Genomic DNA, 16,323 nt, shown 5'->3' with positions numbered 1-16,323 from the left:
TAAGATACAAATTTACTGCTTTATCTAGTTTTAACTATTTCACTTTCCCAAAATCTTTTATACTTTCACAGTATTCATAATTTGCTCAAACTTATTTTTAAAGAATTCATTTACTGCAAGTTTAAGTAACAACTTGGACATTATTTACTTCCTTTTGGAAAAAAGGTAAGAATGGAATAGGACTATACTACAAACTGAATGAATCAATGTCTTAGGATGCTGCCCAAATCAGCCGTAAGGACAAGAATATGTTATGTTTATTTTTCACTATTTTAATCCTTTAAAATGGAATCAATGAATCCATGAATTTCTAAGTGACACTCTTAAATACTGATCATTTGTTACTCTTCAGAATAAACTCTATTTACTGGAAATTTCCATTTCATTCCTCTGAGTTGTATAAAAACAGTAAAATTCAATTTCTCCCTCTTTTTTTCATTGTTTGTAAAATCTCTAAAAGAAATCATCAGTATGAAGACTAAAGAGTAAAGCTTTCTACCAAGCATTTTGTCTTGAAGTAAATGTAAATACTCAATAAAAGACGGAGAAAAGCTTTTTTTAAAATAAAAGTGATCCTGAAAAGATTGTGTTTGAAGATTGAAAAGAATAAAAGGGAAATTAAAAGTTGTTTCTTTCTTCAAAAAAGACATGTTACCTCAGTACATTATTTCTCATTCCAAAAAGCAAGATGCTTTTCTTTTTAGTCACTTAATTATGTGTGTCCTTGAGAGAACTGCAGTGCAGTATCAACAAAGACAAATTGTTAATAAATTATTTGGAGGTCTCAAGCCAACAGGAGTCAGTTTCAAAACAACTCAGTCTTCCTCCTTGTGCTTCCTCAGCTTATCAACTATGAACAAATATTCATTAATTGCTGATCAAGTACGTGCCCCAACATGGCTCCTGAGACAACACTTTTCTACCACCTCAATGCGAGATTTTGGAATGACAGCTCATCCTTCCAACATAATTTCATTAGAATTATTTTGTAACACAAAGCACTCCAAAACCAAATTTATTCAAATATAAAATAATAACATCAGATAGGCTTAAAAAACATATCTGCCTATAAAACTGTTTAGCTATCCACAAACATATTTCAGCAATGCTTCCTTGGACTACCAAGCAATTTAATTTTTTTAAAAAATGAATACTGCATCTGTACCTTGAGGAAGAGAACCAATACAGGATGCAGTAAGGTATTCTTTAAAACACAAAAGAGTTTTGTTGCTGAAAAGTAGGCTGTGAAGCGATGTTGTATGGATTTAACCCTACTTTCTCCCATTGATTCCCACTTAAAAAAATAAAAGATACATTCCTTTAAAAAACAAAACAAAACCGTGGCCTGAAAATAATCAAAATCACACTTGGAGATGCAGCATACTTTCTTAATAAGCACATAAAAGAAAACTGATAACTGTATGATGGATAATACTCAAAATACATTGCAAAATAAAAATACTAAAACTGAAATTGCAAGAAACTATGGTGATCATTGTGTGAAGTGGTGGTGCAGCAAAATGTGGGAAGGAGAAGGAGGGCCATGAGGATTGTATGCCTCACCCTGTGAATCATCATCTTGCTGCTTCAGGCTCTGTTATCAATAAAGGAACAGGGCAGGGGGCTGGAGGTGGAGGGAAGCTTTGTCTTGTCTCCAGGTGTCACAATATTTTTTTTCCCCTTTCCCTGCCGCTCCATTGCAGCCCTGTAAAACATTAGGCAAGCCTCTTAACCGTTCCCTGTCTGTTCCATTCCTTATCTGTAAAATGGGGAAAAAAATGTTTATTGGCTGAAAAGCCTTTTTAAAAAGTTATTACAATACTGTAAGTAAGCCTAAACATAACAATGTCCCTAGTTTGGTCAAGTCAGCATCAGACCTCAGAGGAGAAAGGCTAGCAGTTTGGTTTTCTTCCTGGCTCATGGTTGTGGCAGACACAATCCCCCTCCCTCCCCACTACCCCGTCCCCCACCATGAGTCTACAGGGGACCAAAAGTCATGTTAAGCAAATTAAGTAAGAATGTATTAGAAATTCATTCCCTGCTTTACAATTCATGTATAACCCAAACTGCCACACCATTTTGAATTGCCTTACAATCAACAGCGCACTTTTAAATTTTTTTCATTAAATCTTTTACTTGCTCACTGCCTATGTTATGTTTAATACCATTCTTAGAGACAGTAGCCTGGATGATCACCACGACTTTATTAAAGGTATTCATTTCTTATTTTGTCTACTATATTTATTACAATCAACAAATTAATACAAAACTACCAAACAAGAAACACATCAAACAATTTTTCTGATGTCTGTGGAAAAAAAATTTTCAAGTCACACTCCCTATTTCCAGTTTTGCCATTTTAGCATCTAAAGCTCAATGTACTTTTAGCTAAGCAGGGCTCTTTCTTTTTTGGGAATACAAATTCCTTCTGATGGTCATTGTCAATACTAATCTTTGAAATATAAGGGGCTCTTAATCTTTTTTTGTGCAACAGGGTCCCTTTGGCAATCGGGTAAAGCCTGGAGATCCCTTTTTAGAATAATGTTTCTGGATGAATGGAAATGCTCATTTCAGTTAGACGTCAATAAAAATAAATATGTAACTTTTTACCATCCAAGTCCACAAGTCCCCTGAAATCTATCCACAGACCCTTTATAAGTCTCTGGATCCCTGGTTGGGAAACCCTGTTCTAACATGAAGGTAAGAGGGAAGATTACAGGCTAACAAGAGGACAATTTTTCATTCTCCTAAATCTTATTTATACTAAACAATACTAAATCTTTGTTTCAACTAACTTTTAAAAGTCTAAATTTTTTGTTTTTGCAAATTTCCCAGATTATGCATTTTATATCATGTTGAGCATATTAAAATTTTGCATTTTCTTTTTTCTGTTCATAGCTCAGGATAGTTCTTTCCTCCCCTTTAGCCAGGTAAAGTTTGAAAAAGTTTATTACCAAAAGGTTGGCCCACAGGTGTTTAGTGTTTTTGGATCAGCAGCTTTAAAAAAAGTGTTTACTAAAGATTATAATCTGTATTCTGTTGGTGCAGGAGATACTTCAGCAAACAAATTAATTGATATAGGAAGTCCTCTGCATTTTAAAGGAGGAGTGGGATATATTCTCCAGATTTCCTTGCATAACAAAATTCAAAATCCATAACAAAATACTGTAGCCTCTCTTTAGAAGGTGGAGAAAAGTCCACAAGTAAAGACCTGGTTACAAGAGAGATTTCAGTGGCTGAATGGTTTTAAGTTCACATCACATAAGCTGAATGAATTATGCTACTGCAATGTGAAGTTTTTAAAAAAGCAGTGTATTTTACTGTTTCAACTGTTTCTGTTAAATTGGAGAGAAAAAAAATGTGGGCACTGAAGTACCTATGGTCAAGGTTTTCATTCCTCAGCACATACAAAAATCTTTGTCTAGTATCTCTTTAGAATAATTTTTTTTAGTTCACACTGTAACTCCTCCCTATGTTTTCATGTCTTATTTAGTACATACTTCAAAAAAGGTTAGAAATCTAATAAATTATTTTGTCATTCACTTATTTTTAATTTAATTATAATGACTGTTAAAGCATAGGCACAAAATATTAAGATATATGGTACACAAATCTCCAAAGTAGTTTTGCACTTATCAGAAAACATACATGAATTCTGGTATTTAAAAGATACAATAATAACGCAATAATATAAGACAGAGAGAATTGGACTAAATGATTTCTAAGGTCCTTTTCAGCTTTATGATCTTATGCTATGTAATAAGTTTATTCCTGAAAAATTACATGCAAATCAACTTTGAAAATAAAACAAATCATTTTAAATAGAGCAACAGTGTTCCCCATGTAAACGGTCTTGTGAATACTTTCATAGTGAAACAGTTTCCACCCCTTTCCAATTTATCTCTTGTATAAGCTTTAATTTTCAAATGTAAGTTTTGCTTAAAGAAGAGCATAACCAATGTTACATGAATAGAATTTGGCACTATGTTTAAAATATTTTAAAGCTTTTAAGTAGAAATTGAATTTGTGAGAAAATACTGCTGGTTTAAAAAAAAAAAAACTTAAACCATGGCAATCTCCTTAAATAAATGGGTGGAATTTGTAACATTAAAGGCATTTTTAAGAAATTATACTTCTTAAATGTGTATAATTCATATGGTACAGAAAAAGCAAATGCAACACCATTTTCTGTGTCAAAAAAAGATATCGAAAGATAAAGTAAATGTGAGCATTATATCTCACTGCTAATAACCCATCATTTAGTGTTACAACAACTTCTTTGTAAATGTTCTTAGAATACTATTCTCCATATGCAAACTTTATTTGGTGCTATGGATAAAACAGATGGGGATCTTTACGTAGCAGTGTCCATATTTGCAGAACACAGCCAAAACACTAGCCTTAATTAAAAGTATCTCTATCGAAAATTCATAAATTGTTTTTAATGGTTAACTATTTATAGTAATAGTAGTAGTAAAATATTTTCATTGGCTATTATATTGGTAGTTATTGGATCTTTATTTTTACAGTAATTCTAATGTAAAATGAATCTCATCATGAGAAAAAGGGAAAAAAACAAACCCTACCAATTAAAAAAAAAAAACAACCAGATCATAAATGTGTGCTAGTCACAGAAGAAAACTAAGTGAGAGAATGTATGAGTTATTTCTAAAATTACTCTATAAGGCTAATTAACAGTGCAGTATATACACTGTACCATTCTTTCATAAGCATAATACTTTGTTAAGGAAGGGTGTCAACACTGTGACAGGGTTAGCTATAATTCAGTTGGTACACTCAATTTAAAAAGTTACTTTCACAAACACAGTCCTTAGGCGAATTACAGAATATGATTTCATTTTTAAATTCTATTAAGTGTCAATGTGGAAATTCATTGCCAACTGGTTAAAATTTATGGAGAATATTTTTCACCAGCTGACAATATGTATTAAAAGTGACTGTGTGCAAAGTTTTGGGAAATAAGACAACATCTATAATGCAATGTCAAATGAATATCATACCAGAATGTCATAAAAAAGCCTGAGGCTTTAATTTGTTCAGAGTTTATATAGAAAAGCAGGAATAAAATGTTAATGACTTGTAATAAAATGTATTTCTTAGGAACTTATTAATAAACTTATGAATAATCTTTATAGCTGTCTCAGTACAATTCATTTCTACTAGTGGAAGAAAAAGTGTGTACACCAATGCTGGGCTAGTAGTGTCACTGTTATACGAAAAAGACAGCAGATATTTATAGCTACAAAGTGTGATATACACTGTCTTCTAATAGAAAATATAGCTCAGTCAAGCAAAAATTTAATACTCAAAAAAGAAAGCTAAGTTTTTCAGTCTTTAATATCAAAAACACATTTACTAACTCTTTACTCCTTCAATAATCCAATATGTTCCCTCTTCTTTATGTTTAGCTCCTTAGAGCTTCACGAAAGTGATATGAATAATTTTAGCTCCATTCACACTCTTGCAATTTAAAAAAGAACACATCAAAATCCCATTGATTAATTCCAATCTACACATAACTAAAGCAGACTATTTTCTATGAAGAGTACAAAAATACCCTTTTCATTTTGACAGTTTGCCACAACTGGGGTGAAGAGTTAGAGAAAAGCTGTAGGGTAAAAATTAGAATATATACTTCTTATTTTTTAAGGAGGCAGACTTTTAAATTTGAGAAGTATTCAGAACCTCCTGGTAGAGATAAGAACATCTGCAACAGTGAAATATCAGAAGTAAACTAAACACCCGTGTGCTAGTTTTTTAATACAAGGATCAATCTTAAATTGAAACCTTGCTTAACTGCAAATTATAGGACTTACACTAAGAAACAAAGTCTGAAGGTTAAGTGTGTGATGTCATGTGTAGGGGAGGGGAAGAGTTTTCAGGATACAACAGATAAGGTTGACTGTATTTTCCATGTATCACTTCAAAGGGGTTAAATGATAAAGTCATTTACGCACCATTTTAAAATAAGGTTTAAGCTAAATAGGCGGAAAGTCACATTTATGTAGTTCAACTAACATGATCTTTATCAAATACAAAATGAATTGACGTGCATTTCAAAAGAGAAGCTCAGACAGCACCCAACAAACCATGAACAAGAAAATGATTACCACTAATTACTCTATATTTTACTACCTCTTCTCATTTAAAAATTCAACTATTCCTTAAATTTAGCAGAAACACTTAGAAAAATTCAAGTAGTGTAGTCATTTTTTTAAAACAAAAGCATATGCATATATGTGTACATAATATATATACCATGAAGCCAAAAGAATACTGTATAAAGAAATGTCATAAAAATATATTTAAAATGTATTATGTATTCATCTTAGAACTATAATGTAATACAAATGATCTCTGCAAAGCCAAATAAATTAAAATTTCTAGGCAATGAAATCATTAAAAATTCTCTCTTTTCATCAATTTTTAGGGAAACAGATTTGTACTTTGTTTTTATTCAGTTCTTTTAAAATTAATTTTGTTAAGCATTCCACAAGATTTTTGGTAATGGGAAATTGAATATATCCAAATGGTCATGTAATATTAAAAAATACTACAAGTCTACTAAATTTTATTATTTCCCAGGTAATGAAGAAGCCCAATTTCCTGAATGAAACAATAATTTTAAATGTTTAAGGAGAAACAAAAAAAACCCTTTACTATTTTGAAAGGGTACTCTGAATTCCTGCAGACTACAGGAAAAGAAGTACATATTGTGGTTCTAAGGTAGGGTAAGATGAAAGGAAACTAGGCTTTATTTCTTTTGGTGGGAGGGTTTATTTTAGTATATTGTTTCTGAGTAGGAAACCTACTGTGCCTTTTTTTCTCCGATAAAACAATAGGTCTACTAAGGGTGAGGAAATGTTAAGAAGAACAATCAAGGAGGAGGGACTATACCCTGTTACTCCAGCCCTCCTACACCAAGCTCTGTTAATAATATAAAAAGATGATTTCTTTTTCCATGTCATTAGATTTTTGATGAAATTAATGAAAATTAAATGAAAATAAAACAAGACTGCATAACTACATGTTAAGATCTTTTATATCATATCCTAGAACAGTATACTCTGTTATAATTTTTAACATAAACACAAACTAAAAAGCTATGGATAAGCAATTAGATTAGCCTAACATATTATTAGTACACTTTCAAAGTTTCCTTAAAGGGATTTTGATGTTTAACTTATTAAATCAACAAGATGCAGAAGTTATTTTTAGCAGGTAGGCATTATGCTTGAAGAGAAAGTAAATTCTATCTGTAACTGTTTCACATCATTTTGCAACTGAAAAACCAGAATACAAATGTTCACTTTTAGTCTTTCATTTTAACATTTCAAGCATAAACAAAGGTTAATTTGGTTATTCAAATTAAAATGAAAATATAAAATATTAATTATTTGTAAATTAATCATTTTTGGGTATATATGTTACCTCAACAATATCCGAATTGGTTCTGCTCTCATGCGGTTCATTATATTCTGTGTACTTGAGGAGGACTTTGTCCATGTCAGTGCTGGCATATTGAAATAGTTTGTTAGAGCTGTTAAAAATGATGAGTGCTATTTCACAGTCACAAAGCACACTGAGTTCATAGGCTTTCTTCATCAAGCCAAATTTTCTCTTTGTAAAAGTCACCTGAAAAAGAATAAAAATGTTCAGAAAATTCTCAATAGCTCTAAACGTAACTTTTAAGTATAACAAGTCTTCCTTACACATGCTAATTCCTTACACATAAATCCCCAATATTCAAAAGCTCCAGGTGATGATCCAAGTTTATCTTTTACAACACTGTTAAAATTCAAAGCAATCAGAATTTTCACCAATAAACACTAATGCTTTCACAGTTTTATCTACAGAGTTAGTTTTCAACAACTTTACACTGAAGGGCTAATTTTTGCAAATGTCTATGAAATTTTAAAAAACAGGTAAAGAAAGCCAGGGTAGTTGATATTCAGATCTCAATATTTCAGAGGAGATGTGATATTCCTCTCTCCTTGGACACAGAGACCAATATGTCATCTTTAATGGCTGGTTAAATGGCCCCTTGTTGGGGATGCTGTAGAGGGGATTCTCAGTCAAATACAAGTTGGACACCATTGTCTTCGATATTCCTTACACACAGTGATTCCATGATTCTGAGAGAAAGGACAATTGGATTGGCAAGGCTTCCCAAGGATTTCCTCTGCTTAATGACACTATTTATACTTTAGGCAATTACAGCATTGGCAAGGATGTGCTAATTACCTAGAGAAGAAACGAGAAGAGTGGGACAGTCTCTTAGCTACCATCTAGTGAGAGAGAAGAAATGAGGCATAAAATCACAGAGCTAAGTAGCAGAGCCAGAATTCAAACTTAAGTGACTTTGTACCAAGGGTTTTCTACTAAAAAAAAAATGTCCATAAAAGCACAAGCTCATGAACCTCAAAGAAGCCTGAGATAAGAGAATTTGCAGCAACAAGTGTAAGGTATGGTTTACAGTTTTTGAGGGAGAACTATAGATAACAAATAATTTCTGCAGAAAAAACAGGAAAGAGAATTTTTCTCGAAACCTACATAGATTGTGTCAGATCTGATATTTGTCACAGGTGATCAATAAGTATGACGCACTGAATGAAAATTAGTCTCACTGTTAGAGGAGAAAGCAAAATGATTGGAGAAACCCTTTTTTGTTCTCTAGTATTTACATGGGAGAAGATGGCACATTCCCTAGCAAGAAAGAAAAGACCTAGGAATAAAGATGCTAAGAATAAAGAAGTTGAAAAATGTGAGGAAATAAGAAGGATGGCTCTGTTTTTCTAAGTAATCAATAAGCAACACTTGTCAGAGAGGATGGACTGAACCTTCTGAGTTGGAAATAGTTTCCTCTATTACACAGAATGGTAAAAGGGATTCACAAACGCCAGTAGAAAAGAGGGCATCTATTACCGGCCCCAAGAAAAGCTGTGTTGTAGTGGCAGAGTTGCTGAAAGGTGTATAAACTTAGCACCATAATGAAGTTTACCATGTTTAAAGCCTTCCAGATGTGACAGAGACTGTCAAAATTTAAGGACTCTTATCATAGTGCCTGATGTGGGTAATAAATGATACTTTCAGAAATAACCTTTAAAAACTCTAAAGACTAAGTCTAGAGTAACTAGACTTCCAGAGGCACAGGTGATGTTTTCATCACCATTATTGAATAAACATATAGATTTTAGAAGAGACAGTGGGACATTAGGAGTAGCTGGCTAAAAAAAGATACCAAGAACTGAAATTTGACTTTATGTACCATGGTGTAAGATAGAGAAATGAAAGGCTGGAGGAGAGGGGAGGGGAGTAGGGGATATAAGTAGCCTTAGATATAGCTGCTACAACAGACATGACAGTGGATAACAGTCATGGCATAAGGAAGAATAGCAGTAGAGGTCCTGCTAAGTCAGAACCCTAGGTTCAAGTCTTGGCTCCACTACTTATTAGTCAAGTGAATCTTGAGCAACTTACAAACTCTCAGTATTAGTTTTCTCCTCTATAAAAGCAGGATTATAATACATGTATTCAAAGGAGTTGTTATGCAAAAAGTGAAAATCAAAGTGAACTAGAGATTTTAATATAGGTGTTAAGTATGACTTAGACCAAAGAGACTCAGTGAAATGAATCTCATGACTAAAATTATCAAAAGCAAAACTAAAAATGAAATACATTATACTACATACTACTAATAAGCAACTAGCTTCCATATTAAAGATGGTCAGTTACCAGCCATCAGACAACTCTTCATCCACACACTCTGGGATCATAAAAATTTTGATGTAATTTAGAAATAAGTAGCATGATCCTTTCACTTCACAGATGAGAAAAACTAAAACCCTAAAAAAGGAAGCTTAGTGAAGTGTTCTTTCCACCTTCCACCAAGGTCCAGCAGTAAAACTGTGAAAACTAACAAACCTGAAGGGGAGAGACACAGTGGAAAGCAATGGATGAGAATAAGAAAAGGACCCCTATGTACTAAAATATGCACAGCAATTGTTTTTGTTGTGGCAAGAATTGGAAACCAAGAAGGTACTCATCAATTGGGGACTAGCTAAACATATGGTATATGAATGTAATTGACTACTACTGTGCTGTAGAGAAATAATTAGAGATTGGTCTCACAACATGATCCCTCCGTCATTCCAGTCTTCTCAAACACATTACTTTTTGTCAGGCACTCTATAGGACTAGCCTACTTGGAATGCCTTACGTATAGTTTTCCATCTCCCATCACTATGCCTTTGTATTGGCTATTCCATAAGCTGAAACACATTCTCTTACTCTCTTGTATCTCTCAGAATCGATCCTTGGTTTTCTTTAAGACTTAGCTAAGTGTGATCCTATGCAGAACGCATTTCCTTTCTCAATCCTCCCCCAATTCCCCACCTCAGATATTAATACCGTCCCACTAAAGTTGCTTTGGATCTGCTAAGTATGGATCTTCTGTTTTGCTGTTTTGCTTTTGTATCCCCAGGGTTCAGCATAGTGCTTAGCACACAGTAAACACTTAATATCTGTTTGTTGATTATCTTCAATGGTTAAAGACAGAATAAAAATAGTTAACTGGAAATTAAAATCCAAGATTGGGGAAGGGGATAGAAGATTTCTTTCTCTTTTTTCTTTTCTGTTCAAAGACTTAAAGGTTCATACACATCTAAGCCCTAGCCATTTTTCATTCTACTAGCCTTTGTTAACGAAAAAAAGCAATTTCCCAACCTTTATCTCACTCCCTTCAACTCAAGTAAGGGTGAATTATCCAGGCTCTTTCAAAACATGTGAGAAGGTAAAAGTCACTCTAAAATCTCACATTTTCATGAATATAAAACCCAAAAATTAAAAAAGAGTAATAACCCAAAAAAGTTCTAGCTACACCCCACTAAAATCTTGATTCCTTCTCTTCTTTCCTTGGACAAGGGAATAGAAGCAGTGATACGTCAATACAACCAAGAGCATCTTTAAGCACTACCAAGCCTTATTAACCAAAAGCGTTTTAGATCTGGGGCTTGAACCAAACTGGAAATTCTCAAGTGAAAGATTCAGTGAAAGAAAGATCAGAGCAAAGCTCTTCACAAATGTGAGATTTGCGCTAATATTATCCCCATTTTACAAATATGGAAACTGAAGCTGAGAGAGATTAAGTGACTTGTCCAGGATCACACAGCTAGTATGCATCTCAGGAAGAATTTTCACTGAGTTTATCTGACCCCAAGTCTAGAAGATATCTAGTGTGCTAACTGCCTTGAGAAAGGATGACTTAGGGGTGACATAATACTGGACTTCAGTATCTTAAAGGCTGTCACATGGAAGCCAGATTAAGAGTTCTCCTCTGAAAGCAGAACTACCAACAACTCAAACATTTATTAAGTATCTACTATGACTACGCTTGGTGTTGAGGAGGCAATGACAAAAATCAATCTGTATACAGATAGGTAAATATAAGATAGTTTTATGAGAGATAATGTGGTGTTATTAGTGAAAACCAGAGGAGCTTTCCCAATAGGGAAGTTAGGAATCCTAAGAGGTAGAGGTAAGAAGCACTTCAATTTGGGATGGAAGAGATCCTCTACCAAAGTATGAAAATGGAAGGTATAATGCCAAATTTGGCAAATAACCAAGTAGGCTGGTTTGGCTAGAACACTGAGAGCTTAAAGGAGAGTGATAGAAATAATTAGGGAAAGGCAGGCTGAAACCAGATTGCTGAGGACTTTAGGGAGCAGGCCGCGGTTTTATTTTACCCTACAAACAATGAGATATCACTGCAGACTTTTGAGTAAGGGTCAGTCTTAGTCACAGTCAGACTTGTGTTTTAGGGGGATTAATTTAGCTCTACAGAGGATGGATTGGAGAGAAGAAAGACTGGAAGCAAAGACAATAATGGACAGCCTACTGCCAAACTCACCTGAAGTTAGGAAAACCTGAGTTCAAATTTGACCTCACAAATCTGTGTGACCCTGGGCAAGTTACTTAATCTCTTGTCTTAGTTTTCTCATCTGTAAAACAGGGCTAATAACAGCACCCACCTCCCAGGTATCAAATGAAATAGTACATGTAAAGTGCTTTACAAGAATAATGATAATAATGACACCTATATGAATGGCAGCAATTATTTTTCTTTTTTTATATTTCTTTGTCTCCATTTATTTATTTAATATTTTTAGTTTTCAGCATTTATTTTCACAAGAGTAGCAATTATTTTTCAAAGAAGCATTTTCTACAATAGCAGAGAACTGGGAAAAAAAAGTGGGTGTCCACCAACTGGAAAATGGCTAAATAAATTTTGATATATAAATGTAATAGAATATTATTGTAAAGTAAGAACTGATTAATGTGAAGAACTCAGAGAAACATGGGAAGATTTGTATGAATCGATGCTGAGTAAAATGAGTAGAATCAAAAGAATATACAAGGCTACAAGAAAGAAAATGAAAATAACACTAAAAGAAAGCATTAATGACCAATCTTAATCCTGTGAAATAGACAATGAATCATACCTCCAAATCTTTGCAGCAGAAAGAATGATAATAACAACAATAATTAATAATATCTAGAACTTATATAGAGCTTTAAGCTTTGCAGAATATTCTATAAATATGACCTCATTTTATGCTTCTTTTCCAGATGAGGAAACGGGAGCAAAAAGAGATTAAATGACTCATCCAGGGTCACATAACGAGTTGGTACTTGAGGCAGGAACTGAACTTAAGGCTCCACTTTCCAAGTCACGTGTTTTATCCACTGCTTAAGAGCTGAAGTTGAGGACCAAGGGGGCAGACATATACATATACATATATATGCGTATATATGTATATATGTATACACACACACACACACACACACACAGTCAGACTCTCACTCTATTTGTTATTTGTGCTTAAAATATTTGTCTTTGTTACATGAGAGAGGTCTATGGCACTGTATCTGGCAAAGACTGTGATGTAAAAACAACGCTTCTAAAAAAATCTTTTAAAGAAAGCAATAGTGTAGAAAAGACAGGTGGAGAAAAGGGAGTGGACTCAAAAGATGTGCAGTTGGAATTGACAAAACTCAGGAAATAAAAGAGATAAAAATATAAGTTACATCCAATGGGCAGAAGTTATAGGTAGGCAGATTATGCCTCAATATAAAAATCAGAACTGTCCAAGAATATAAAAAATTGCCTGAGTATTGAGTTATTTTCCTAAGGTGTTTAATTATATGCTGAATCACTGTTTCTCAGTGATAATATAACCAGGACTTATTTTGGTAGGGCTTTGAGTAAAAGAACTTACAGGTTCCTTAGGTCTGGACCCCACAACTATTTGACTTTGTGTGTAAGAACAGGCCAAAGCCAACAACATATTAAGCACATAACTTGGCCATCACAGGCAACACCAGAGACTGTGTCCAGATGCCATTTTTAAGTGATTCTTTTTTGTGTGATCTTTTAATTTAGCTCTTTGTTTTACACTAACTGCCTTCTCCCTTCCTGAATCTCACTGGAATTACTTCTCACCTTTGTTCTTTGCATTTTCCCTTGGCAGACACAAGTCTGTCATTTCTCTCCACTCTCTCAGCATGACCTCTAAGAACTGTTCAGACTGGGTCTGCAGCAGCTCTACTCCTGCTACAGAACATGTCATTCTAAGCTTCTATGAATACCTCTGATAAATAACCTAGCTTCTGCTCAAAAACCTCGAGGAATAAGGAATGCATTACATCATGAGACGCTGAAGCAGCCCCAAGTACACTGCTGCTTTCCTAAGTTGTTCAAAGGTCATACATAACTGCATTTGTCTTGACTCACATGATAAAGGTTAAACTGTATATGCTTTACTGTCAATCTGTCACATCTACCTTTGCTTTCCCAATACCTCTTTGACTTGAAACAGTAAAACTAAAAAGGCACAAATTCCTGATCTAGACACTTATAAGATTCCAAAACAGAAAATAAGCGGTTAATAGAAAAACACTGAAGATGTATATCAACCATACAGTTTACCAAAACCAAATTTTCAACCCTTTCCACAACTGAAGTACCTGTGTAACATTTTAAGATCTCATTGAAGGAATCAATTTTAATGCATGGGTAACACTTCAGAGCTCAACATATTTATGTTCTGCGTTGCTGAAATAACTAACAGAAAGACTGTTTTGGTTTTCTTACTGAAATAAAAGTAGGAGGTAAAGCCTAAAAATTCTTTTCAAATCATAACATCAAAAGGGTAGAGTAACACTTCAGAGGTTAACTTGACTATTCTCCTACCTACAGATAATGATAACACCTTCAAAGTATATCAACTGATATATTCTGATTTTAAGGCATTTGGAAAAAGATAACCACATGTTGTAACCCATTCTAATTTCTAACAGTTAATGTTTTCAGGAAATTTTTCTATGTGTCCAACGAATTCCTTTATATTGTAATTTAAACTCATTTCTTAATACTCTGTCTGGAACAAAAATAGGATAAAGTTGTTTTATATGATCTTGTGGTCCACTAAATAAGATTTTTTATTAGAAATGTAATAAAAGTCAACAAGAACCTCTCCCAAAATTGTATTTAAAAACTTAGGCTTCTGTTATTTAGGGGTTTCTTTCCTTGCTTTTAATGGCTATATTAATTTTAATGTAGTAGTAAGAAAATCATTCTAGTTTTTCCTAATTTTCTCCTGAACCTTTATCTTTTTGAATATATGTGTGTGTGTGTGTGTATATGTATACACACACACACACACACATGTATATGGACTTTGTTGCTTTTACTACTTTTGTATGACTTTTCATCTGAATCAATTAAATGAATAAGTTTTCCCACATTTCTTTGTATTTTTTGCATTTATCACTTCATGAGACATTATATACATGTCTTCAATCTTTCTCAATCATTTGACATGTAGGTTGCTTCAAAAATTTCGCTATTATGAAAAATGATACTATAAATAATTTTGTGTACCTAGGTGTTTTCCCACTATCAATAAATATCCTTATGGAATGCTTCTAGTGAACAGTTTCATAGCTGCTACTGTTTAATTCCAAGGGAGGTAATGTGATTACAATGGAACGAAGCTAAATTTCTGGTCAAAGGATCTGCTAATCACTCTCTATGTGATCTTAGTTAAGTCACTTAACTTATTTAGTCTCCTCACCTATAAAAAACAGGCAGTTGTTTTCCAATTATTCAATTTTTTTAAATCAATGCAGCTTTTTTTTCAAATGTGCTAGACAATGGAGGAAATAATATTCTCTTCTTAAGGAATATTTGATCTTACTGAATTGGGATAAGGCCTAGAGCTGTGATTTTATTGATACAGGAAACTCCTAGAGGAAGAAACTCACTTTCCATGGGTCAGCACCAACTTTGCAGTTTACTAGACTCTAGGCTCTACAGCACTGAGGGATTAAGTGATTTGCCCAGGATCAAGCAGTTAATATTTGTCAGAGCCAGGACTTGATATCATGTTTTTCTGGCTAAGCTATGCTGCTATGCATGATCACAGTGAAACAAAAATTTGTTATGTGAAATAATTCATAAATAAGACATATAGTAAAAGAAAAACCCACAAAAAGAGTCCAGAAAAAAAATACCTCAGCATCTGATGAATTAATCAAAGAAAGTTTCTCTATGAAAGAATCACAAAATCTTCAAATTGGAAAGGACTGTCTACTCTAAGCTCTTACCTAATGTTAGATGAGATTTGACTGTGGCTTCAGTGGATGGCTATGATTTGGATAATACTATGTTCTTTTTCTCTGGAAGAACATAATGCCTATGGAGTACAGAAGGAAGGTCAGCCTAACAACCACATTACAGAAAACCTTCAGTTTTTCCTTAAAGGTTTTAAACCCTTTTAATCATCCTTTTCCTTGAAACACAACCAAAAAACTCTAAGCTGTAAAATGAAATGCCAGGATCAAATTCTTCTAGGTTTTGTATTAAACATGGAAAATTACTCACTGCTATACGAAAAATACAATCATAGAACTGTACAGCTAGAAAAGACCTTGGAATTCATCTAATTACAACTCAGGAAACTGAGGCCATCATCTGACCAAGATCACCTGAGTGGTCAGTAACATAGTTAAATTCCATACAACAAGCGCTTAGGTAGCATCCACTATGTGACTGGCACTGTGCTGGAGAGGGTCTGGGGTGGGGAGGAAATGAAAACACAAAAATGAAACAGTCCCTGCTCCTGTAATATATAGAGCACATTACACAGGCACAACAAAAATTTAAATATAAAATATATACAAAGTAACTTCCATGATAAATGCATGAACACGATAGGGGTGGCTGGGGTGGGAGGATCAAAA

General features: G+C 33.7%; 1 protein-coding gene across 6 annotated transcripts in view; it reads right to left on the bottom strand.

Moving 5' to 3' along the window:
• The window catches only part of MEF2A (myocyte enhancer factor 2A), a 241,816-nt gene that overhangs the window by 77,733 nt on the left and 147,760 nt on the right, over positions 1-16,323 (bottom strand). For 5 of the 6 annotated variants that reach the window (XM_036734327.1, XM_036734325.1, XM_036734324.1 and 2 more), the window contains exon 4: positions 7,453-7,656. In XM_036734327.1, coding sequence (XP_036590222.1) covers positions 7,453-7,656 — 204 coding nt within the window. Of the gene's footprint in view, positions 1-1,563; positions 1,706-7,452; positions 7,657-16,323 lie in introns of those variants that run through there. The other variant, XM_036734328.1, reaches the window with a different exon arrangement.

Source organism: Trichosurus vulpecula, chromosome 8 (assembly GCF_011100635.1).
Source record: "Trichosurus vulpecula isolate mTriVul1 chromosome 8, mTriVul1.pri, whole genome shotgun sequence".
In the NCBI taxonomy this organism is placed as follows: domain Eukaryota; kingdom Metazoa; phylum Chordata; class Mammalia; order Diprotodontia; family Phalangeridae; genus Trichosurus; species Trichosurus vulpecula.
The sequence above is the reverse complement of the archived record's forward strand: the minus strand, read 5'-3'. Positions and strand labels throughout refer to the sequence as shown.